Here is a 26,644-nt window from a genome sequence, read left to right on the forward strand (position 1 = left end):
GAGCACCAACTAACGTTCATGACTTCAGCATGGGACTTCAAACAACAACAAACCACGGTGAACAATAGTCAAACATGAACGAACAAGCTGATGAGACCGCTTTGGTCGGCCCCGTGGATGGGAAATTTTGTTTTAAAAACGGACGGATGGAAGCGTCGACAAGAGCACGGTTGTGTGCAAATTATGCAAAAAAGAATTTGCACATCAAGCCTAAAGTATCACCTAAATGCAAAGCATGTAGCAGCTAGCGTGGACGTTAGCCCGACTCCGAGTGCAAGGAACCACACCCTGACCCAACCCACACTCAACCAGATGACTGGTTTCAGGGCCAGGATAAGTCTGAGGAAATAGGGTAGTTTAGGTAGTTTGAGAGGTAATTAAAATAGCTACGTGTGATATTCTAACCTGAAGTGTGTGTTTTGTCCGCTCACCGCTGCATGTGATCATGCAGAGCTGCGTGTCGACTCGTCAGCAGCAGCTGATCTCTCTCTCCCGTCAGATTAGACTTCACTCGCGTTTATGTCCATATCGATCAGATCCAGCTAGTTCTAGCTAATGATATGACTACCTGCTTATTAAAAGACAACTACACAATAAGTGTCGCTATGCAACTGGATGAGGCCACAAAGTATAGAGCAGCATTATGCATTTGTTTACATGCCCACCGGAACCCCGAGGCATTACCAACAGATCAACGCACAATCAACCCATACAGGACATCTCTTTCTCCACATTAAGTGTTAGACATTAGAGTTGACTATTCTTGTCTGTCACATACTCTTCTTGTCTGTCACATAAGTGGCGCAACTGAAGCGGTATTGCTCTAAAGGGAAATAATTTTGACCGAAGATATTTAGATTTGCCGGCTAACGGGAACTCTGACGTGTGCTTCGCGGATGCGCTCGGCTCCTCTCGACTGCTGCTCGGGTCTGCTCGGTCAGCTTCCGGATGAGGAGGCATTCGTTCGACCAACTTACAGTAGATAACATTACAACATTTTTAACAGGAGCCATAATAGTGTAAATAATGTTTGTTTTGGCTGTTACAACTGAATGTAATGTTTTCTACTTTTTTCCATCTGGGAAGGCATTTGCCTTCATCAGATGGAAAGTGTTTTGACCAACAACTTAAGTATTTCTTAAAGCTATGCAGGGCATGCAAGCGAGAAAACACAAACAAGAACAAACAAACAAGTGAAATGAAGAATAAAATTGAAATTGTACAATATAATATTGTGGTGGTTCATCACAGGGCCATCTAAGCTTAAAAATGCGATTTTTAAAAATGCGATTAAAAATGCGATTAATTTCGATTAATTAATTACAAAGCCTCTAATTAATTAGATTAATTTTTTTTAATCGAGTCCCGGCTCTAGTAAATACACATCTGAGTTGACAAATATGACATGTGGGGTACCTCAAGGCTCCATCTTGGGGCCTCTTCTCTTTAACGTCTACATGCTACCACTGGCTCAGATAATGAAAAACAACAAAATAAGTTACCATAGCTATGCGGATGACACACAAATGTACGTAACAATTTCACCAGGAGGAGACTATGCTCCAATTCAAACACTGAGTAAGTGCATTGAACAATTCAATGACTGGATGTGTCAGAACTTTCTCCAATTAAACAAAGATAAAACTGAGTTAATGGTTTTTGGAGCCAAGGCAGAATGTATAAAAGTTAGCGCTGAGCTTCAGTCTGCAATGTTCAAAACAACAGATAAAGCCAGAAATCTAGGTGTAGTCATGGACTCTGACCTGAGTTTCAACAGTCACATTAAAACAGTTACTAAATCAGCCTACTATCACCTAAAGAAGATATCTAGGATTAAAAGACTAATGTCACAGCAGGATTTGGAAAAACTTGTCCATGCTTTTATCTTCAGTAGACTGGACTACTGTAATGGTGTCTTTACAGGTCTCACTAAAAAATCTATTAGAAAGCTGCAGCTGATTCAGAACGCCGCTGCTCGAGTCCTCACTAACACTAAGAAAGTGGATCACATCACTCCTGTTCTGAAGTCTTTACACTGGCTTCCTGTGTGTCAAAGAATAGATACTGCTCGTGGTTTATAAAGCACTGAATGGTTTAGGCCCAAAATACATTTCTGACCTACTGCTAAATTATGAACCATCCAGAACTCTCAGGTCTTCAGGGACTGGTCAGCTTTCTGTCCCCAGAGTCAGAACTAAACATGGAGAAGCAGCGTTCAGTTATTATGCTCCAAGTATCTGGAACAAACTCCCAGAAACCTGCAGGTCCTCTGCAACTCTGACTACTTTTAAATCCAGGCTGAAGACTTTTCTTTTTGCCGCTGCTTTTAATTGAACTATTCATATTTTAAACAGCACTGTTACTTTTATCCATGTATTTTTTATTTTAATGCTGCTTTTAAATGCCATTTTCTTAATGTCTTTCATTTTTGTAAAGTACTTTGAATTGCCTTGTGTTGAAAGGTGCTATATAAATAAACTTGCCTTACCTTGCCTTGCAACCACTTCATAGATTTGTATTACCTGGAGCTGACTAGCCAAATACCACTGACATGTCCAGTAATACACTGGTATTCAGACCCAAATCTGGAGATATCTTTTTAAATAGTTTACAGCCATGATCCAGAATGAAAATCTGCAGAACCTAGTTATGAAGGTAGATATCGGGCAAAATGCGAGAGCGTGTAAAACCTGATGTGAGCACTTGCAGAAAAAAAATCTGAGCTTGTGTGCATACATTTACACTTGTATAAAATATCCACATAACTGGGAACCAAATGTACACTTGTATAAAATATCCACGTAACTGTGAACCAAATTTACACTTGTAAAAAAATATCCACGTAACTGTGAACCAAATTTGAAGTCACAGAACATACTTGCCAACCCTCCCGATTTTCGCGGGAGACTCCCGATTTCATTGCCCTCTCCCGGTTTCCTCCCGGGGTCATATTTCTCCCGCATTTCTCTCGATTTCTGACAAAATCAGATTTACTCAGGACTGTTTCCACTCGGACTTTAATACAGCCATTGTTTGGTTTCCATGGTAGCGCGTCTCTTTAGTAGCGCGTGCAGCTGAAAGTCTGAGAGGGTGAGGAAGAGTCACAGAAAACAGAACAAGAATGGACAACTCGACCCTCTGCTCACTCCTTTCCTGTAAAATACAGGTCCAGCCCACACATATGCTCCATCAAGGATGGTGCTACAGGCCGCAAGGCAGTGCACTTACAACTACAATAAGCATGGTAGTTAATGTTAATCCAATACAGCTCCGGCGATCCACAAGCACCCCCCCACGATGGTTTTGAAATCCTCCCGATTTCTGAGGTCTCAAGGTTGGCAAGTGTGTCACTTGCAGAAAAATACATATTTTTTAAATATATTTTCCATTACAACTGCAACTTGGTTATTACAACCTCTCAAATCAGTCATTACAACTTGACGAATCTGCTCTGTGGCAGTATAAATCGACGAATCTGCGGTCTTGACTTTTGCTAAACTTCTTGTGATAAATGTGTCGCAAAAGTAATTTTCACCTGTAGATGTGGAGGGAGGGAGGGGGGTTGGAGCGAAGGGGCGGAGCTATCAGAACGACGAGGCTCGGGTCAGTCACACAGTCACAGCCACAGTCAGGTCGAACCGGATGACTGCGGGGCTAACGGTTCGTGTCGCTACCAGTCCGCTGACATGGCGCGTCAATCAACGGTAAGTTTTGCCCATTACTTGCCCAGTATTACTTTGAATATTATTATTGTGATTGAGGATTAAATCCGCTTTGAAGACTACCGTTTTATATCGTGCAGTTTAGCGGCAAAATAATGTCAGTTAGCCAGCTAACGCTAGATTTGTTGAGTTTATGCTAGCTAAACTAGTAGTGGTTGTAGTCTACAGCAGTAATTAATATATTATAGCCTACTGCTTTGGCAATAACGGTTGATAACCGTTTATGAAAATAAAACCAATTGAACTGTGCTGAAATAATGACAAGTTTTATAATTGTCTTGGGCTCCTGCTTTTAAAGCCTTTGTAAATTATCCATGCTATTTTCTACTTAGCTAACGTCGAAGTAGTGTATGTGAAATCTATCTGGTTGAGCTGGAGTTCATTATTGAGCATACACGTTAACGTGAGTCATATCTGAAGAACAAACCCAAACCTTGTTGTTTTTATTAATTGCATTACCAAATTGATATCAAATAAACAGTAAGCATTGGTAACACAACTTCCAAAGTTACAGTAAAATAAAAAGGACTCTGACTCGGACAATACACAATCCAACATGTTCAACAGAAGAGAATCAGTTATATTGTTTGTACACATGGTACTTTACATATATATATATCTGTTTGTTTAAGGTGTCCAGGTGATGCAGACAGGCTGGACCAGAGAGTGAGAGACAGAACTGGGCTCCTCACTGCAGTGTACTTCAGCACAGGTACACATACTATTTTTTCATACTGTACAAAAAATCAAGAAAGATATTGGTTTAAATAAATGAAGTATTGACTTTAATACACTGATATACATTCATTAAACAATACTAAATACTAGATCATCTACACATCAGTTAAGTTGAGGGTTTTTCCCATGCAAAAGGTTACATTTAGATGTTAACAAGCAATATGATTTTGTCAGCTTTCTAATTTAATGTATTGAAGGCAAACTGCTACTATTTATCTCTCAATATTGTCTGTAAAACGTGGTAAAGGTTATTCTTTCAGTGAGACAACAGAGCAAGCTTCTACAGTTGCACTACGTTTTGTAACAGTTAAATATTATTTTGATAATAAAATATATTTCAATGTTGAATTTCATACTGTTCATTCATAATCTGATTACAATTAAAAAATAATTATATCAACAGCCCCCAAACACACCTCTTTCATAAATAACACACTTGTTCTGCAATAATATGTTTTGTTTCCTGTCATTTTTGTTAGGAAAGGACATGTCTGAAAGACACAACATTTTCTCCTTCTCTGAGAGAAGAACATCCAAGAGGAAAATTAAAAGCTGATGTTATGAGATTTTAAGACCAGTACAGGACATTCACTAAGAAACTACTTTTATTGTGAAAACAAAGATCTGCTCACCGAATATTTTTGTAGTCTATCAAGACCATCATTTGTTTGTGATGCTGCCTGCACCTCAGAGAAGGGGTGGTTATAGTCAGGCTTATAAAGTGTGGCGAAAAACATAGTCAGCTGATGGGATGCAACTATTTCCACATCTACACTCCATCAGCTGATTATTTCTGTTTGCCTCACTTTATGAGCTTCACATCACTTGTGCCTTGTACCGCAGAGTTTGCAATGTCACAAATAAATGGGGCCAATCTTCAGTCAGATGTGAATGTGTAATCTAACATTTTCAGTAAGAATAATGGACAAAAGGAATGCAAATACAAATACAATTTATTGAAATGTGAACCAAAAGTTAATCAAACATGTTTTAAATAAAAAGCACATATGGACAGAAGGTGTAAACCTATTAAATGTATAAGTAAACACATTTAGTCAAATAAAGTGACAGACTAGGCCTGTGCAGTTGGTATCAGCTTTGGTATCAGCTCCTCCATCAGGCCTGGTCCTCCTCGCAGAGGAAAGACCCTCAGTCCTCTCCAAACCAACAGACAGGACGTCCATCACACGGAGGTTTCTCCCTGAAGTCTCTTCAGCTCTCTGGACACCACGCTGTCTCAATCCGTCCACACTGAATATGAGCGGGGAAACATCTAAATAATAAATGCTTTAGACAATAAGAAATATAAAGTTGACAGTTGAGTTGCTCAGTTTTTTTAGATTGTCAATACTATTACTGTATAACTAATATCCCAGGTTAAGAGGCACATTCAAATAAAGATTGGTCTTTAAATACATGTTGTCTTTTGAATTGTTTGTCTAAAGTCAAGGATCTAGAACTGGTACTTAGTTTTAATGATACAGTCTGGTTATTATGCTGTTTGGAGGAGGCCTCACAGGTAAGAGCACTAACTAGCTACCATCGCATGTACCTTAGCTTGACTTAAATGTATTAAACCTATAATTAAGTGATATCAAAATACAAATAACTAATGTCATGCAAACATATTAATATTTGCTTGATTCCAGAGTTGAATTTAGCACAATTGCATACAAACATAAAGGGATTTTAAGATTCTAAAGTCTTCGTTCTAAATAGAAAATAGCATGGATAATTTACAAAGGCTTTAAAAACACAGCAGGAGCCCAAGACAATTATAAAACTTGTCATTATTTCAGCACAGTTCAATTGGTTTTATTTTCATAAACGGTTATCAACCGTTATTGCCAAAGCAGTAGGCTATAATATATTAATTACTGCTGTAGACTACAACCACTACTTGTTTAGCTAGCATAAACTCAACAAATCTAGCGTTAGCTGGCTAACTGACATTATTTTGCCGCTAAACTGCACGATATAAAACGGTAGTCTTCAAAGCGGATTTAATCCTCAATCACAATAATAATATTCAAAGTAATACTGGGCAAGTAATGGGCAAAACTTACCGTTGATTGACGCGCCATGTCAGCGGACTGGTAGCGACACGAACCGTTAGCCCCGCAGTCATCCGGTTCGACCTGACTGTGGCTGTGACTGTGTGACTGACCCGAGCCTCGTCGTTCTGATAGCTCCGCCCCTTCGCTCCAACCCCCCTCCCTCCCCCCACATCTACAGGTGAAAATTACTTTTGCGACACATTTATCACAAGAAGTTTAGCAAAAGTCAAGACCGCAGATTCGTCGATTTATACTGCCACAGAGCAGATTCGTCAAGTTGTAATGACTGATTTGAGAGGTTGTAATAACCAAGTTGCAGTTGTAATGGAAAATATATTTAAAAAATATGTATTTTTCTGCAAGTGAACATTTCATCACTAAGTTCATATTTTTTACAGCTACAAAACATTTTGGTAGCGACACGAACCGTTAGCCCCGCTGTCATCTGGTTCGACCTGACTGTGGCTGTGACTGACCCTTTTTTTTTTTTTTATAAATGTTTTATTGAACATTTTTTAAAACATACAAAAGCTCGGTGAGGATATCATCGACTTAACAACATAACATTAACATTCATTCACAATAAGACAAAAATAATACGTCCAATAAGAGCCAGGGGTTGAGGTGACGTGCAACAACATTAACATTTCTGTTGGTCGCTTGTTAGCAGACTCTTCACGCAATGGCAGAGCGAACAGGTACAGGCAGGGCCCATAATGATAGCCCTATAGTTTAAATCTACTACCCACACATGAACATATGGAAATGGGTTACTTAAAAAAATAATTGTATTTATAAATGTATTTAGGAACCTATCCATGTGATTTTTAGTGGGGGTCGACCTCAAATCCTCTAGGGGGGTCCAATCTGGTGCATTTTGAGGGGAAAATAAAGAGACTAGATCTATGGAAACACCTATATTAAACAGAACTGTATACATTTCAATAATCATAAAATCATGGCCATAACGAATAACATACCATTTCCAATATGAAAAAAACACTGAAACTTGTTTATTAATTTATTTTTGGTTCATTTATAGTTGTGAGTGTGTCTGTGCTCCTGAATCAGCCTCTCCTGTCTCCCTCCTCTCCCCCTGATTCTCTTTGAGGCAGCAGCAAAAACTAGTTTTCTCTCAACAAGTTTTAAAAGTGTATCTTACCTTTTTTCACCTAGTTAAGTTTTTATTGATTTATTCATGCATATTTTACTAATCACATTACATTTCATTTAGCTGACGCTTTTATCCAAAGTGACTTATAATGACCGATTACAGGGACATCTCCTGGAGTAACTAAGGGCTAAGTGCCTTACTCAAGGGCGGGATTTGAACTCACAGCCTTCCGATCTTCAGCCCACCTCACTATCATTAGACCAATCACTACCCTCTCAAATGCAAATATGTGTTTACATAAATGGTGACCACACCGTTTGAGACCCACTGAGAACTTAGACTAAGTTAACTATCTAAACCAGCGGTGGGGAACCTCCGGCCCCCGGGCCGTATACGGCCCGCGAGACAATTTGGTACGGCCCTCGAGGTAATTTATAAACACACGCAAAAAAGAAAAAAAATCTAGAAATCTAGACCGCAAAAAAATTAAACAAGCGAGTGCCTGTTTTTCCTGGCCACGGTCAGGGTCCGTGAACACAACACGAGCCTAACGTGTCATCACGTGGTATATGTCTCGTCTGACAGGAGTGCAGTTCTGACGGAGAGCACCAGAACGTCGCTCGGCACTTCAGATAAGGAGCCGTACACATGCCGCAGTTTTTGCGTGGCTGTGTTTTTAGTTAAAAGCCCAGTGGCATCTGTTCATCTGTCATACTGATCATACAGTCAATAGCTTTGTTGTTATTAGCATCTGGTTAGCTAGCTATGCTAACGAATATAAGAAGCTTTTTCTACAACCAGTGAGGTAAAGGCACATCTTTATATGATCATTATAGTTATAAAAAAATAAGAGAATAAAGTAAACGGGTATAAAATACTATATGACAGTAAAAAAAAGTTGTTATTAATAAACAAGAATACAGTTTGAAAGGAGTGATTTGTAAAATATCCATAAAGAAAAAGTAAATATGCTTACAGTTCTGTTTCATATGGGTGTTGAGAGATTATCCATAGATCTCTTAATGTTGCTCTCAAAGTGCATCAGATTGATGCTTTTAACTTCAACATTTAAAAAAAAATCTTCCCGGGAGGAGGTTTGGTACCCCCCCCACTTAAATCATGTCCACATGGATAGGAAACTAAATACATTTGCACATCTTTCTGTTTTGGTGGTCATGCCACAACCGTGCACGTGCATGCATACGTGAGTCATGGTAAGATATCTGGACTAAGAGGTTGCTTTTTCTTTAGACAGCATGAAAGAGAGAAGAAATAAATGGGCTGTGATTTTAGTTTTTTTAAGCAGAGGTCAATAATTTGTACGGCCCTCGGAGGATGTTGAAACATTTAAATGGCCCTTGAGAGGAAAAAGGTTCCCCACCCCTGATCTAAACACTCAGAGTCCTTTACCTCACCTGAGCTGAGGTTATCCCGAGCTTGAATGACACACAGAGACCAATCAAGGGCTTTGATTTATGATCTGTATGACAGTGGCCATGTCGGCAGGCCACATCATGTGGACAGCCAGTCACCCTGTGAAGGCACTTAACAGGCCAGAAGGAGGCGAGATCAGAGCAAGGGAGCGAGGGATCATTGTCTACAAGTTAATCGATCGCAGATGGCGTCGTGGTCACGGACGAATACAAAAAAAAATTATAAAAAAAACAACAAAAAAAACCTAAATGGGTCGCGAAATATACTTGGGCGGCCGTTAATATACCTGGGCGGCCCGCCCAAGTATAGTCTGTGTGGGAAACCCTGAAGGCACAAAAACATTTGAGGCATTAAGCTTACTTAAAATAATAACCATTTGGAAATGTCATTGCAAATCTTTATAGACATGTTACAAGATTGTATTTTCCTACGGGACAGAAAAAAGGACTTGAACTCATTTATGAAACAGGGAAAGGAGGGCTTGCCTCCTCTCCATTTACTACAATGTAAATGGTATTTACCCAAGATAATAATTATATTTACCAAATCAGATATGGGAGAATCCAAATTATCAATATAATATAAAATGTGATATATTTTGAAGGCCGGAATGTTTGTTAATTTAAGTAACAACCAATCTCTCACATTCGACCAAAACAATTTAGAAAAAGGGCATGAGAAAAATAAATGTTCCAACGATTCATCAGATAAATTACAAAAGGAACATGGTTCCACTTCAAATTTAAATCTTGAATTTAAAAAAGTAGAAACCGGGTAGATTTTATGAACAATTTTGAAATGAGTTTCTTTTGCTTTAGGAGAAATAGGCCATTTTATAAAATAAGATAGAGCTTTTTCGATTACAGATATAGTGTCTAAATCGGTCCCTTGTGGAAATAAGCCTCTGTTCAAATTGTGAAAAATGTGGGATTTCAAAGAAGCATTAATAGATTTGTTATTCTTAAGAGTATCGCGAATAAATTCCAAACTAGGTAAAACTGATACAACATTTGAGTACAGTAAAGTATTATGAATCATTTCAATAAGTGGTACAGGAATTTCTTTACAGATTTTGTTATAATCTTTAGCAGTACACGTTATATTGTATTTCGTTGAAAAAGCCAAAACATCTAGCAGTTTACCATTGCAATCTAGTAAATCACTAACAAACAAAATACCCCTCTCATGCCAACCACTCCTAAACAAGGATTTTCTGTTTATAATAATCACTCTATTGTTCCATAAAGTAGATCCATGAGGAGAACAATTGTGGGTAAATATCATTTTCCAATAATGAAGTATCTGCTTATGAAAATTTGACAATTTGGTCGGAATCTTATTAACCTCAAAATCACATTTTAAAAGAAATTCTATAACACATAGGTGTGAGCAAGCTCTCTGATTGGTCAATAGGCGTGTTTGATTCCACGATCAAACAACGGTCAAATAGAACGTGCCTTTTCACAACAAGTCAGTATCCCTCCGCGTCTGAGAAAAACGGTATACCGTTGGGCTGAAAAGCAAACTGCCTGCAGTACAGGCGTACGGACCTCGGCGCAAGCGCCTCGGTCCTGCCGCAGTACTGTCGTACCAATAATGACGTTCAAGAACGGCCTCTCGTGTATGATTGCTTAAATCAAACCCTCCTAGACGTTTAAATATGGCCTTTGGAATATGGAACCACATGGATTCTGGCTGGGACAAAAAAGCTTTCAACCATTTTATTTTAATTATTCCAATCATCGATTCAAAGTCTAAAGCTTTAATTCCTTCTTTATCATATTCTTTAACAAGCTGTGACTTTTTAATGTAGTGAGTTTTATTTCTCCACAAGAATTGGAAAATAATTGAGTTTTTTTAATATTGGCCGAAGAGACAAAACATGAGTGGCATGGATAAATACGTTTAGATATACCTTCTGCTTTAGTAAGAAGAACTCTGCCAAAAATAGTAAGATCTCTAGTTAACCAACGACTGAGAGATTTCTTCATATCTGTGATACGATTACAAATATTAAGATCTTCTCTCCTGATATAATTTTTAGATAATGTTATTCCTAAATATTTCACTTCAGGTACCACTCTAATAGTCAATAATGGAATCATCACATGAATGGATAGGGAGTAATTCACATTTTGAAAGATTAAGAGATAACCCTGATGCTTTTGAAAAAATTGAAATTGTGTTAAGAGTTTCCTTTACCATGGATTTATTCTTTAGGAAAATGGATGTGTCATCCGCGAATTGACTAATTTTAAATTCTTTGTCAAAGAGGGTAATGCCTAATATTTTCTGATTCTTTATAATAGGCGTTGTTAAGACTTGGGTGGTCAGAATAAATAATTTTGGGGAAATAGGGCAACCCTGTCTAATACCACGTAAAACCTTAAACCTAGGGCTCATTCCAGGGTTCAAAGATACAGAACTATAGATGTCCGAATAGAGCATCCTAATTATGTTGCAAAGTTTCCATTAAAAAGGAATGTTCAACAGTATCAAAAGCCTTATAAAAATCCAGAAATAGTACGAGACCTTCAGTATCAATAAACTCCTGGTAATCGAGCATATCCAATATCAGTCTGGTATGGTTATGAATACTTCTGCCCTTAATAAAGGCTGATTGACATTCATCTACTAGTTGATTCAGACCTGAGTTTAACCTGTTAGCATAAACATGTGCTAACAGTTTGTAATCATTACATAGTAGGGTAATAGGTCTCCAATTATCCAACAAAAGATTATTTTTATTTGGTTTTGGAATTAAGGTAATAAGGCCATGTTTCATGGTTGACAAAAGGTTTCCTGCTGAAATGCAATCTGTGAAAGCCTTATAAAGCATTTTTCGCACATCTGACCAAAGATATTTGTAAAACTCTATGGTTATACCGTCCAGCCCTGGTGATTTGCCACCAGACATTTGCAGTAATGCACTATCTAATTCTTCAAATGTTAGTCGATCGTCCATATACTGTTTAAAAGGATCATCTATTGTCTTTTTGAATTCTGTAATTTTACTAAAAAATGTTCACAATTTTCTTTAGAAAACTTTGAGTTATATAAATTGCTATAAAAAAGTCTAATTTCTTCATTTATCTGGTCTTGATTTTCAATAGTGACATCATTAACACTCAGTTTTTGGATTTTCTTTTTCACTTGTCTTTGAAGATTGAAGAAATAAGAAGTGTTTTTCTCTCCTTGCTCAATCCATCGGGCTCTCGAACGAATAAAAGCTCCCTTAGCTTTTTCCAAATACGTATTGTCTAATTGAGTTTGTAAATTGTTCAGTTTAATTTGCTCATCCAATGATAACTCGGCTTTAAGGCATAAATTATTAATTTCACTTGTCATCTCTCGTTGTTTTTGTTTCTTTAATCTAGAGGAGTATTTACTGGAATTTATCGCAATCTGTCTCACACTCAATTTAAACCATTCCCATTTACTGAGAGATGACATATCCAAAGCCAGAGTTTCTTTTATCAGTTGTTTGATCTTTTTACAAAAATCTGCATTCTCCAAAAGACTATTATTGAATTTCCATATAGGTTTAAGATTGGGACTGAAGTTGCATAGTAAAAAGGACAAAGAGATGACACAGTGATCAGTCAAAGGTGATGCTGAAATGTCACACTTTGAGACATTATTAGTTAAACTAATAGAGATTAACCAATAATCGAGCCGAGAACACTGACCATTGTTAGAAGAGTTAAACCAGGTATATTGTGACTTTGAGGGATTATTTATTCTCCAAACATCAGTTAAATTAAGTTTAGAGGCCAATTGAATAATAGAATCATTAAAATTATGACAATGTCCCCTCTTTCGACTCCACTTCGAGCGATAGAATGACTAACAAAGAACTGCTAACAGAGCACTTATATACTAATAAAGGACTGGCTTATCTAAAGTCAGTTGAGTAGCACTTGAAACGATTGGCTCTTTGAAACCTCATGTTCTTATATGATTCTGTTTTCTTCAAGGTTGTGTCTTCCTGGTCGAATGTACTTATTGTAAGTCGCTTTGGATAAAAGAGTCAGCTAAATGCAATGTAATGTAATGTAAAGGAAGACAATCTAACCACTCATCAGGAACTACATTAAAATCCCCTCCGATTATAATCTTATCAGTCATATAAAGTACTTTCCATTCCTCTAATTTTTGGCACAAGATTGAAAGAAAATGATTGTTTTTAATCTTTCTGTTATACCCATAAACACACACCAGTATGTAATTAGTCCCATTAACATCAGTCACAACCATTAGCCAATAACCGTTTGTATCACTCCTGTGGTCAATTATATTTCCAGGTAACCTGTTAAATAAAATCATCACTCCAGCCGAATGTGATGTTCCATGGCTGAAAAAAATGTTGTCTCCCCATTGTACTTTCCAGAACTTAGCATCTGCCTCTGCAGAATGAGTTTCTTGCAGAAAAACACAATTTGCCTTTTGTTCCTTACAAAAAAGAAAAATTGCCTTCCGTTTCACATTGTTTTTTAGCCCCCTAGCATTTAAGGATATGAACGATAACATTGAAAGAGCAAAGATAGAAACCTTAAGAAAATGCGCAAAGGAATGCTATATTGACGCGCAGGAGTGAGTAACGTAGCCCTTAACAAACACATATTTAGTGCAATAGCTCACAACATTTTGAATATAACCTGAAACAAGTCCAATCCTAAAAAAAATAAAATAATAAACACTCAAACTGAGAACTTCAGCATACCTACTGAGGACCGAAAACCTGCTCCCTGTCCCTCCAGTTAATTACTGCGGTGTTTTTCACGTTATTCCGGGTCCACTCTTTTGTTGTCAATCAGCGCGAAGCCTTCCTTCAGAAAAGCTCTCTTCCCCTTTCTCCTGGCTTCTTGAACCAGTGGCCACAGCTTGGAGCGAGCCTCCCAGTCCTCCTTGGAGAAATCCTCTTTGAACCGAATGTGCATCTCGCTGCAGACTCTCGCATCTTTGGACTTTTTCCAGATCTCGTCACGAACAGTCCTCATCCCGAACTGAATGGTGATTGACCTCGGTGTGTTGTTGGAAGTAGCTGCATTACCCTTCATACCCAGCCGATGGACAGTGTCTACTGAGTCACGCAGCTTTTCCACAGACAGCGGAACAACTCTTGTGAGTATCCCGATCACAGCTTCTCTTGTGTTTTCTCCTTCTTTTTCAGGCAGACCATTCATCCTCAGATTCCACCTCCGTTTGTAGCGGGCTTGCTCCTCGCCAGACTTACGTAGTAAAGTGTTATCTTTCAGAAGATCATCAAACTTTTTCTGAAGAGCAGAAATGTCTTTCTTATTTTCTTTAGCTGCTTCAGTGTTTGCTTCAATGCGTTTTTCAATTTTTTTTAACAACCCTGTCTGTTCATCCATTTTTCCGGATAAGACTTGTATTGCCTGAAGAATGGTGCTGCTGCTATCCTCTGCCATTTGTGTTTCGCCATGAACCTTTGATTTCTTTGGATTCGGTCCTTTAGTTGGTGTGTGGTCCCAATTTATTTTGTGTCCCTTAGAGTTGTCCGCTTCCATGTCCTCCAATATCCGAGTCGTCACACGCCTCACGGAGAACTTTTAAGTTGTAATCGTGGTCGGTCATGCTAGCAGGCACTTTATGTCAAAAGTGTTGGTAACTGAAGAGTTAAAGTAAAATGTGACTATTTCAGCTTCAAGTGTATCATGAATAAGCTATTGCCTGTCAGTTTTGCAGTCAAGGACTCACATCTAAACTTTTTTTACGAGCATGCAACGTTGCTGCTTCTCACTCCGCCATCTTGAAGTCGCTGTGACTGACCCGACCCTCGTCGTTCTGGTAGATCCGCCCCTTCGCTCCTCCCCTTCGCTCCTCCCCTTCGCTCCAACCCCCTCCCTCCCCCCACATCTACAGGTGAAAATTACTTTTGCAACACATTTATCGCAAGAAGTGTAGCAAAAGTCAAGACTGCAGATTCGTCAATTTATACTAGCACAGAGCAGATTCGTCAAGTTGTAATGACTGATTTGAAAGGTTGTAATAACCAAGTTGCAGTTGTAATGGAAAATATATTTAAAAAATATGTATTTTTCTGCAAGTGAACATTTCATCACTAAGTTCATATTTTTTCTACAAGCTACAAAACTTTTTTTCTTCTTCTGTGACTTCAAATTTGGTTCACAGTTACGTGGATATTTTATACAAGTGTAAATTTGGTTCACAGTTACGTGGATATTTTATACAAGTGTAAATTTGGTTCACAGTTACGTGGATATTGTATACAAGTGTAAATGTATGCACACAAGCTCAGATATTTTTTCTGCAAGTGCTCACATCAGGTTGTACACGCTCTCGCATTTTGCACCATATCTACCTTCATACGAGTCACATTTCTGTTGTAATGTGATTGACAATATGTATTTAGGATAACGAAGAAACATCTCTTTTGTATTAAAATCTGCGGAGGTGTTGTCGGAGTTCTGCAGATCCAGATTTGTGTGGGCTTGTACAGAACACTTTGATAGGAAACATCAATGTTTCACTTCAGGTTTTGGACTTGATGTGTGGACTTTCTGAAATGTTCTGACTAATAACCACCATATTATAAAGTAATCAGTAGAGTGAAACTACCTACTGTGAAAACAAAACTTAACACTTAAAGGTCCCATGTCATGGCCATTTCCACTGATCATAATTCCATTGTTGAGGTCTACTAGAATAGATTTATACTGTGCAGTTTTCCAAACTCATATTGGTTTCGCATACAGCATCTCTGTAAAGTATGTGTATTCACTCTCTCCACTAAACGGCTCGCTGCAGCTCTTACCCCCCCCTCCCTGTAAGCCCAGTGTGCTCCGATTGGTCGGGACCAGTCGGGACGTTGTGAATCGCGCTAAGCTCCGTGGAGGTGTGATTTCCTTGTTTAGCGATACACAGCGAAACACAGCCAAACTCACCCTGAGCACACACAAAGTCACAGCCGAAGTAAAAACAATAAGTGTGGCTTGATATTGAGAAAGAAAAAGGTTGATAAACGCTGTGAGAATGGGTCTGCAGAGAGGATTTCGCTGCGATCCCAACTGTCTGTTATCAGCCTGCAGCCAGGGAGGAGAAATCAGCAGAGCTGCCTGCACTGAGTGTGTGAGGAAGTCCGTGGATTGGTCCATTTGGACCAATCAGCGGGGGCTTAACGTAACGGCTCCGCGGACGTAACGGCTCCACGGATTGGTCCATTTCGTTCCGGGGCCGACATGACATCATGCGTACCCGGAAAAATCAAATGGACAGTGACGTATCTCCAACGAGGCGTTTTGGGGAGATATTTTCTGTTTTAGAGTTTTACTCGCTACAAGGTGTACTTTGAGGGTTTTGACTCTGCACAGCGTTTACATGCATACAAACCTTCATAACACACAAGGGGACGGGCAATAACCGGAAAAGCATGACATGGGACCTTTAAGTGCTTTAGACAGATTTGAGGATTTTTGACTATGATAAACCAACGATGGATATTTGGTCCATTTCCCTCCACAAACAGGATGAATATTAGGTGCTACATATTTTAACGATGCGAGTGTGTGTGTTCAGGCATCTGATGGCAGCAGCTCCAGGGACGACCTGCCTGCACAGCTTCTCAGGAGGAATGATCAGATCCGCATGCTGGAGGCCAAGTTATCAGGTAAGTCCAACATCCACCAGTGCTGCGGCCATAGACCATATCCTAACTGTTTTATCATGAAATTATAGAAACACAATGCAATCTCTGAATGACCGAGGCTAATGATAATACAAACATTTATTGACTTTATTTCTGTAGCACTTTTCATGTAATACATGCCGCTTAAAGTGCTTTACAACAATGAAAACAGAATAAAGACAAGCAACACGTTTAGTGCCCACTTAGAACAGTGCTTCTCAAAGTGTGGTCCGTGTGAGTATATTGGTAACATTTCACATTCGAAATGAATTAATTAAAGTTTTTCGCACTCTCGCAGGAATATCTCCGCAATGGAGCGAGCTTAAGTTTCACTTTCGATTGCATAATATAGCCCAGATAAACACCTTCATCACACATGTTGCCACTTGTTTGTACCTTTTTCAGGCAATTTGTAAAAACCGATGTGTTTTTGGACATTTGTGGAGTTAGGTAGTCCGCGAGTATTTTTTTATTGGTTAAGTGATCCTTGGTATGAAAGAGTTTGAGAAACACTGACTTAGAAGGACGTTAACACAATTGTAGAGGCTACTGAGAGCAGTGTGTCTAAGATGTGTTCTCTTTTCTTTGTTTTTGTTAGAAGCAGCAGAGTTTTGGTACAATATCAAATCACTTTTTTAGAGTTTGGGTCCAAATGCAACACAATATTCCAATCAAATTTTAACGGAAGCATGAATAATTTTTCGGCATCTTGGAGGGTCAAGAATAGCCGTACCTTTCCAATGTCTCTGAGGTGAAATAATGCCACCTTGGTTCTTGCTGATATGAGATATTAAACTTAAGATCAAATCAAGTTTAATTCTCAAGATAGAGTTTAAAATAGCAACCAGGGTCGGATTTCCACATTTTTTGGGCAGCTCATTGCTTTTTGAATTGTGACCGACTAATATCAATTGTTTCCTGTCCTTATTTAGTTTACATAGAGTAAATACACCAACAAGACTTTGGAATGTTATGAATCCAAGATGCCAAGGGATAGATTCATTGTTGCAATATGTTTTTGATTTAATCAAGACCAGCGCCATATAGATAGAAGAGTTACGACAACGGAAGTCCAAAAACGGTTATAGTCACGTGGTTCATGGAGACGAGGATCGTTCCCCGGAAGTTCATGGCGGGCAATGTGAATGCATTGATAACAGGAGATAGAACTACGATTTTTGGTAATTATTAGTGAATAAAGGTTTTGATTTGCAATATTTATACAATAAATCGATATGTGTATGTATTTACATCAATATGTTTTAAAAAATAAAATAGAATTTTCTAATATTAAGATTAGTGTGAACAACTAGTTTACATGTTACTAACAGTGCCTTGTTAAAGAGCCTGTTGCTGTTTATTTATAGCTTTGAATTCTTTCAAACCAATATTATCTTCTTAAACTTGTATGGTAGTCAGGAGCATCACTTTCTAATGTGTATTGATACATTTAGAGGGAGGGGATCTAAAGTAATGCTTTAAAATTCAGATTGGATTCATTTCTACCATTTTCTTAAATTCATGGTAGTTTCAGTAATCCCCTGGTAATTGAGGACACAAGCTATCTAAATGACTAATGTCGTCTTTATGGCTTTCAGAAAGGACAGGTGACCGACAGGTGACTATCAAAGGACTAGCAGCATATGATGATGATGATGATGTTACATGTGTTGTTTAAATGGAATGTAATAAACATTGAATAGCATATCATGCAGTTTGTCTGAGCCTTTTCCTCCGTGTTGTCCTGGCATATAGTCTCCCCCATGGTTTGCTGTGCTGCCGGGGGATGCTCCAATCGCTCAGAGAAAGGAGTATGAATGTAAAGTTTCCCCACTGACACACAGGAGGAAAGAATGTCTGGCTCAAGTCAGCAGGAGCAATTTAACTATCACAAAAGACAACAACAGCAACAACATATGTGAGGTAATCATATTTTTCTCAAAACGAAGACCACACCATTGGGAAGCTTAATGTCTGTTTAATAAAAATAAGGAACAGGGAGAGGCTTGCAAAGCTCTGGGAGTTGAGACTCAGGTGCAGGGTGAGGGTCTCATTGCAGGTCTTCAGGCTCCATTGAATCCCCCTGGGGTTCTTGTGCTGAAAGAGGGAGACACAGACAGGAGAAAGGGTTAGATACATCTAGCAACCTATAGGATGGGAAATTGCTGACCTATTTTAAACGTACCTTGTGTTTTCACTCTCACTTAAGTCCCTCTCCCTTTGCCTCAATCCAAAATCAGCTGAGCTGCAACATAATACAGACGGGTAATAATCAACAGAATCACAAGGACAATATGGCTCTGCTAAAAACACTCTTTTTGTTTACTGTCTGGAAGTCTCAAATATGCACTCTAAATCCATATCAATAGCGATGTATCACAAAAGTAGCTCTTTAAAAGTCCATCACGAACGGTCCATTATGCTGCAACTCAACTGCGCTGCTAGCCGCAGATCCTCTCAATAGTTCCCCGGAAGTTAGAGGCTCCACGATCCGCCATTGCTGTAAAATACTGGTCCATTGGAGTGAACGGAGATGTCGTAACTCTTCTATTATATGGCTCTGGTCAAGACTTGTTCATCTTCATAAAAAACAATAGCATTGTTAAAGCTATATGTATATATATATTATACTTCATAAATATATCAATGCATAGTTAAGCGTGATACGGTAGAAATTCCAAATATATATATGTTTTGACATTCACTTTCTAGATCATCTGAATTTGCCACAAAGCTTTGAATGTGAAGCTCCGTGTGCCTGATGCAGTATTCAGCACAAAGAATGTGTTTCTCTAATGATGATCGTATTCATGTGTCAGAATGAGCATGTGATAATGTGTTGCTGTGTGACAGTCCTGACATATTTGAGGCTGAGGGTGTTTTTCTCCTTTACTCAGTCTAATAACCCCTTTGTCCTTTTGGTGGCCTATGTGACTTTGTGCCCTTAGTAAAGGTTAAAGGTCGCACACGCAGCCTTTCAACCATCATGGTTTTCTCAGATAAGAAAACCATTAATAGTTTACCCCTCCATTATTTCTCAATCATGTTTTCCCTTTTGCTTTCTCCCTCTCGTGTGTGTGTGTGTGTGTGTGTGTGTGTGTGTGTGTGTGTGTGTGTGTGTGTGTGTGTGTGTGTGTGTGTGTGTGTGTGTGTGTGTGTGTGTGTGTGTGTGTGTGTGTGTGTGTGTGTGTGTGTGTGTGTGTGTGTGTGTGTGTGTGTGTGTGTGTGTGTGTGTGTGTGTGTGTGTGTGTGTGTGTGTGTGTGTGTGTGTGTGTGTGTGTGTGTGTGTGTGTGTGTGTGTGTGTGTGTGTGTGTGTGTGTGATCATCATCCCCACCTCTCAACACTAGACTACGCTGAGCAGCTACGAATTATGCAGAAGACCAAGGACAAGCTTGAAATTGCATTAGAAATGCAACAGGATTGTACGTACCTCTACTCTCCTCCAATGAGCTTCCTTTCTCTCATCTGTCTTTCTGCTGTTAATAACAATCACCTAGCCTATCATCATCTTCTACCATAAAGATGTTCTTTTATTATTTAGACGTTTGCTTTGGGAGCGCTGAATGCTTTCACTTCTAATCTAATTCACCCTTAACACGTTTCTACTATTTATTAGCATATTAATCAGAGTAATCTTTGCATTTTCTATTCATTTGTTGGTGTACTCACTTTCTCTCAATCACCTCACACACCTACGTTAGTTTCCTAGATTTCCTACAATCTGTGACAACTACCTTAATTGCCTGTTACTTAAAGCTGGACTCATTTGTATCTGCGCTTATGAGCAATAACAACATTTAGACTATTTCAGATCCACATCCATTGTTTATAACATGTCTTATAGCTGTGTTGCACTCTGGTAGATCGGACACACTTCTATTGCAGGTACTTTGATAACAATGTTAAGATTATACTGTAGATCTTCGTTGACTCTGAGGTTGAAGTTTGGGGTAGTGCAGGACAAAGATCACAATCTGAGCCCAGTGACAGAGCTCTGTCCCGTTCCTTGGAGACGGCTGTGAGGAAAGTTCCGATGCTTTTAATGAAAAGTGAAGCTACTTCTTCTTACGGTGTTTTTCTGAGTTCACACAATAATTGCAGTGTTTGTTTTTACAAATTGTGCTTTTAGTTTGTGTCAGCTGCTAAGCATTGCCTGTCTTTGCTTATGGCAGTGGTTCTCAAAGTGGGGGGCGCAGAGGCATGCCAGGGGAGGGCGCGAGAGACCAGGAGGAAAGATGGCTATAAAAAAAAATAATTATTGATTCGATAATAATATGATGCACGTCTGGGTCTCTGTGTTTCATTAAAGCTCGGCTGTGTGTGTGTGTGTGTGTGTGTGTGTGTGTGTGTGTGTGTGTGTGTGTGTGTGTGTGTGTGTGTGTGTGTGTGTGTGTGTGTGTGTGTGTGTGTGTGTGTGTGTGTGTGTGTGTGTGTGTGTGTGTGTGTGTGTGTGTGTGTGTGTGTGTGTGTGTGTGTGTGTGTGTGTGTGTGTGTGTGTGTGTGTGTGTGTGTGTGTGTGTGTGTGTGTGTGTGTGTGTGTGTGTGTGTGTGTGTGTGTGTGTGTGTGTGTGTGTGTGTGTGTGAGAGCGTGTGAGAGTGAGAGAGAGAGAGAGCCGGTACCGGAGATCGTTGTTGTTAGCTTCTGGTGCTAGCGAGCTACGCTAACGGATATAAGGAGTTTTTTCAACAACAAAGTGGAGGAGAGTCCTCTCCTGTCAGACTGAGAGACTCAGTGAGCTAAAGGACTCTCTGTGTTATCTCAGTGGGTCTCAAACGTTTTGGTCACCATTAATGTAAACAATTATTTCCGAGGCACACGTTTATGATCATTATAGTTATAAAAAAACAAGAGAATAAATGAAAAACAGGTATGAAATACTGTATGACAGTAAAACAAGAATAAAGTTTAAAAGGGGAGTGATTTGTAAAATATCCATAAAGAAAAAGTAAATCTGTTTACAGTTCTGTTTCATCTGGGTGTTGAGAGATGTTTCCATAGATCTCTTCATGTTGCTCTCAAAGTGCACCAGATTGATGCTTGTAACTTCAATATTTAAAAAGAAATCTTCCCGGGGGAGCATGCCCCCGGACCCCCCTATGTGAGGTCCACACACCACCTATAAAAATAGCACTTGACCCCTGCTTACACCTATATGCCTCGAGCCTTCATTGTAACAGTCGCAGGCACACCGTGTATTTGCGTGGGGAATGTTACAGTAGAAAATGTCACTGTAGCGACCGGTACATTAATGGGAAACCCTAAATGTTTGAGCACCCTCTATGAAACGTCAAGCTACCCCACAGCACCCCCAAAAGAAATATCTGGTGCCGCCACTGAGCCTGACTTGTGTTGGGGGGGCCCGACTTTTTTTTTCTCCAAAGGGGGGGCCTGACAGAAAAAGTTTGAGAACCACTGCCTTATGGGATGAACACACTTCCTAATCTGACTCTTACTTTAGACAACTACTAACAATGCCACTGTCTGTGCTATTTAAAATGTCTCTTCTCTTTGGCTTCATAGAAACCTCTCTGTATGGTTTCCATCTTTCCCTTTCTGTTTTCTTTCCTACTGTCAATGCCCAGCTTCCATAAAGAAACTTCAAGACCAGAACGAGACTCACCAGACCAGCAGAGCCACAATGGCAGAGGGGATGGCTCTAGCTCTGGAGAAGAAGGATGAGGTAAATAACTCTCCCGTTTCACTTAATGCACAGTCCTGATTTATGGCATGTCTAGTAATCACTTTCTATACTTTACCTGCAGGAATGGATTGAGAAGATGACTGATTTGGAAAAGGTGGGTTTTTAATTCTATAAGAATGAAATTAAGCTTATTATGACTGTTTTCAACATCTTATCCTGAGTGATTGATTTTCGGTTGGTGCTGCTGCCCATTTAGTTGGGCTTGCTTCTGCCGGTGGGAAAATGGTCTATTACGGTCTGGTACACAGAAAACAACCTGTTTAAGAACCTTAAAACAATCTGGTTCCAGACCAACCACCGGATCTTCTCATAGTAAATACTATATAGGATTTTTAAAAGTTACAACCATGGCATTAAGTATGCCTGTCACCAAGTATCAGAAAGCAAAAAGAAGTTACACCAGTGTGTTCTGCTCGTGTCCTACTCTGTCTATAGAAGTACGTAAAAGGGGTGACCACAGCTGAAGGGAAACTATTTTAGAACAATATTAATGGTTGAAACCAAACTGAACTCCAGGTGTTAAAGCCCACTTTCCCCTTTTCCACCAAATGAGCGCATGTATGCACATTACAAAAACACAAACCCCGGTTGAAGAGGGGGTAGAGTGAGTCCCTCCCCATTACCAACAGACCAGCATGCATTTCAGTTTTTTGTGTGTGTGTTTTTTCTAGTGGGTCACGTTTGATGTAAGTAGAAGTGGTTCCTTCTTCTTTTATCTGTCACTGTTTCAGTCTATTTCAGACTTTTAAAGTTGGAGATGTCAGAGCAGTGGAAAGACTAACAAATAGGTTTTACTGGGTCTCTTTTTGTTTCTGTTTGAATGAAGTTATTTTATTCAAAATAACAAAACCATTAAGGTACAGTTACCGTTTTCTTCCAGGAGTTTTTACATTTATTAATTATAATAATGGTCCAAATACCATTTTTTTCTGTATCCACTATAAAATCCCTTCAAAGCACGTCACATAGCTCGCGCCCAGAAAGTGGCGAAAATCAGTGTGTCCACCCGGCGTCATGTGTCTGTCACTGCTGATCAGGTAAATACCGTGACTACTGCAGCCAGGATTGAATGCAGAATGTAACTTTGCCTCTGCAGAATCAAAAGCCAGATGTTAGTGGGTGTAAGGGGCTTATTTCTCCAGGGACTTGGAACCTGCTCATACCCTCAAAATGAACAATGCACGTGTACCATAAATTGGTATAACTGTTGTGTTTGTTTAGGAGAAAGCTGCCCTGTCAGCCCGGCTAGAGGAGACGATGGAGCAAAGCTTAGCACTCTTCCAGAAAAGGGATGACCTGGATGAACTGGAGGGCTTTCAGCAGCAGGAGCTCGCTAAAGTTAAACACATGGTGCGTACATGCGTATTGTCTTAATTGTACTCCAGATGGAAAAATATTCATGACATTTAAATCATGCAGCATCAGAAAAATACTTCAAACTAGCAGGCAACACCATAAAGTCAATATGTCTCTCTCTCTCTCTCTCTCTCTCTCTCTCTCTCTCTCTCTCTCTCTCTCTCTCTCTCTCTCTCTCTCTCTCTCTCTCTCTCTAAAGGTGGAAGAAAGTATAAACATAATAAAATGAACTAAAATAACTATAAAAACCAAAGAACAGCAGTAAGTCTATATACATATCTTCAGTCTTAAGGACATGAAGCACAGCAATACTCAGTATAACATTTTCTAGATCATTTAGACTGTTCCACAATATATTAAAGTAGCAGTGGCGTTTTTATATGTACAAAAGTGGTGGGGCAGAAAAAACGTAGATGTCTATAAGCTTGTGCAGTGAGGTTCATGGCTGCTGAGGCACTGGCTCTGACTCTTCAGGTTTACAAATATTATATTTTGACCTAAATCAAAATATAATATTATTTTCAAAAGCTTTTTTTGTCTGATGCTTCAATTAATTTCAAACAGACAGTTCAACAGAAGGATACCCAAAAAATGTAATTTTATCATTTAAATATTGAATTGTTCTCTCTTAGTAAGATCCCATTTTCAATACAATTGCAGTCTTACCTTGACTTGAAGATGAAGTCCATTTGCCTATCCTTCTGGACAAACATCTCTATTACTTTTTTGTAAAAGTCCTCCTTATCTTCTTGTAGTTTCAAAAGTCTATCATAAATCTAATCTAATCGATAGATTTATGATTCGAAAATGACAAAAGTAGTGTAGACATGTGGATATTATCCGGCTGAACAAAACGTGCATTTATCTAACAGCTACGTTTCCCACAGATCTTATTTGGAGCTATTTTCTAAAATCCTATGGAGAAATCTCATTGGTTTTTTGTGGAGGGAAGCCATGCGCAGCTTACTTCCGGGTTTTAGGACCCGTCACTGCAGCTCTCTCGTCTCCTCTTCACACACCACACTTTTCGCGGCACACGTACTCACAGCCAATCAGCTCTGAATGATGTGAGGTGACGTATGGTGGGGATGGCAGCTCTATGCCCCTATGGTCATTATTTTTTTGCCACACACATTAAATAGGAAAATACTCTGAGCATGCGCAGTGTAGTTTTTGCAGTCACCGTTCACTTAGACAGTGAGAGGGAGGGGCAGGATCAGGTTTTGTCCCACATGGCTCTAAACAGCTCAATAGGCACACACTGTAGACACTAATTAGAAGAGCACAGACTAAAACAGCAATGTACAGACGAATCAGATGATTAAACATGATCTTAAAATATATTTAATATATCTTTGAATTTTTTTTTGAATTTTTTTGTAATCATTATTTTTAATACTTTCTGCTGACACTAGGTGGGGCTGTGCCCACCTGCCCCTAATGACCATTCGCCACTGTACATATGGTAGTATAAAATGACAGTTGTTATATTGCAATATTACATATTGGCTTGACTTTCGACCCAGAGTCTACATTGGCTTCTTGTATAAGAAGAAGAACACAACTTCATCCCAGTGATGCCGTCAGCTATTGGATGGGAACTTTGAAATTGAAAGGATTTGCTGTCATTTGAAGAACTATGGTTTGAAAGTGATAGGAGAGTCTCTGAGTTTGTTCAGGTGTGATTTTCACACTTCTTTTGGCCATGTATGTTCTTTAATTATGATTTGTTTACCATGTATGTCTATCAGTTGCTGAAGAAGGAGGAGCAGCTGAGCCGGAAGGACCAGGAGCTGCAGCAAAAGGAGGCTGACGTTCAGTCAGCAAAGCGAGGGCTGTCTGAGGTCAGAGGGAGACTCCAGACTCTGGAACAGCAGCACGCAGAGAGCTGCACAGTCAACACTGAGCTGGAGATCGAGCGGTAAGGAGGACTGATGGCACTTCTATGCTCATTTCTGTTGGCCTGTTGGTTCATCTGCCGAATCAGCTGTGCTATCAGATAGCTAAGCTTCCCCAGACAGTCGTCCCCAGTGGAAATGCTGGGGATTTGCCTGTTAACTATAAAGTTAGCAAACAAAGGAAACTAAAAATAATACTATCAAATAAATCACAATATAGAGTTTAAACATGATTTTTGCTTTTTAGGTTTACTGCTGATATCATATATTGGAAACCATGTAGAGTCGACCATAGTCGTGTCACCTTTATGTCTCCTGCATACTTGCATAAAATGTCCTCTCTTTATAAGTCTACATTAGTTTTGGTACTTGATTGGTGTGAAAGAGCACAAAGTGCATGTGTGTGACTGTGCACAGAGAGGAGCTGCTGCTGCTCAAGGAGGAGGCGGAGCAGAAGTTGAGTGAGCTGCAGGCCGTCCTCCAGCGGGTCTCTGAAGACTTCCACAAGGTCAGACACAAGCTCCACTACTTATTTACTTAACGTCGTATCATGGTACTCATCCATACATCCCTTTCAATGAGAAGTTTGTTCTTCAGTCACAGGGTATGGTGTCGACTTTAGAGAGGTCCCTCCATGAACTGCAGACTGAACATGACGCCCTGAAGTTGCACCAACAGAAGGTCAGATCCATTCACGTATCTTCTAGCACAGTGGTTCCCAACCTTTTTCTCTCGTGTACCCGGTCAGCTGGTCGCCATTCTATGGTCCCATTCAAACGCGATAGTCACTTCTCTGGTGCGCACCAGACGACAGTTTGTTACATTGTTTCATTGTTGATGAATGTTTGGTTTGCGTTCACACAAACCTCAGAAGGACTATAAACTGTCAACAAAAGTCATGTGCACGGAAATGCTGTTCAACAATTGGTCAGACATTAAGCGGTTAAAAACA

At 39.4% G+C, this 26,644-nt stretch overlaps 1 protein-coding gene and 1 long non-coding RNA gene across 4 annotated transcripts in view; one reads left to right on the forward strand and one right to left on the reverse strand.

Annotated features, from left to right (window-relative positions):
* golga1 (golgin A1) overlaps positions 1–26,644 on the forward strand; it is a 67,527-nt gene that overhangs the window by 11,407 nt on the left and 29,476 nt on the right. Inside the window, exons 3-10 of one of the 3 annotated variants that reach the window (XM_034091101.2) lie at positions 16,626–16,716; positions 20,084–20,158; positions 22,320–22,417; positions 22,500–22,532; positions 23,660–23,788; positions 25,546–25,715; positions 26,110–26,200; positions 26,278–26,373. In XM_034091101.2, coding sequence (XP_033946992.1) covers positions 16,626–16,716; positions 20,084–20,158; positions 22,320–22,417; positions 22,500–22,532; positions 23,660–23,788; positions 25,546–25,715; positions 26,110–26,200; positions 26,278–26,373 — 783 coding nt within the window. The remainder of the gene's footprint in view (positions 1–16,625; positions 16,717–20,083; positions 20,159–22,319; positions 22,418–22,499; positions 22,533–23,659; positions 23,789–25,545; positions 25,716–26,109; positions 26,201–26,277; positions 26,374–26,644) is intronic. The other 2 variants (XM_034091102.2, XM_034091103.2) reach the window with 2 other exon arrangements.
* LOC139434474 (uncharacterized) lies at positions 16,626–19,820 on the reverse strand. The gene is made up of 2 exons (XR_011643817.1): positions 18,920–19,820; positions 16,626–18,831 (listed from the first exon to the last, which is right to left on the reverse strand). It is a non-coding gene; the product is annotated as an uncharacterized lncRNA (long non-coding RNA).

The sequence above is a fragment of the Pseudochaenichthys georgianus genome, chromosome 9 (assembly GCF_902827115.2).
Source record: "Pseudochaenichthys georgianus chromosome 9, fPseGeo1.2, whole genome shotgun sequence".
Classification (NCBI taxonomy): Eukaryota; Metazoa; Chordata; class Actinopteri; order Perciformes; family Channichthyidae; genus Pseudochaenichthys; species Pseudochaenichthys georgianus.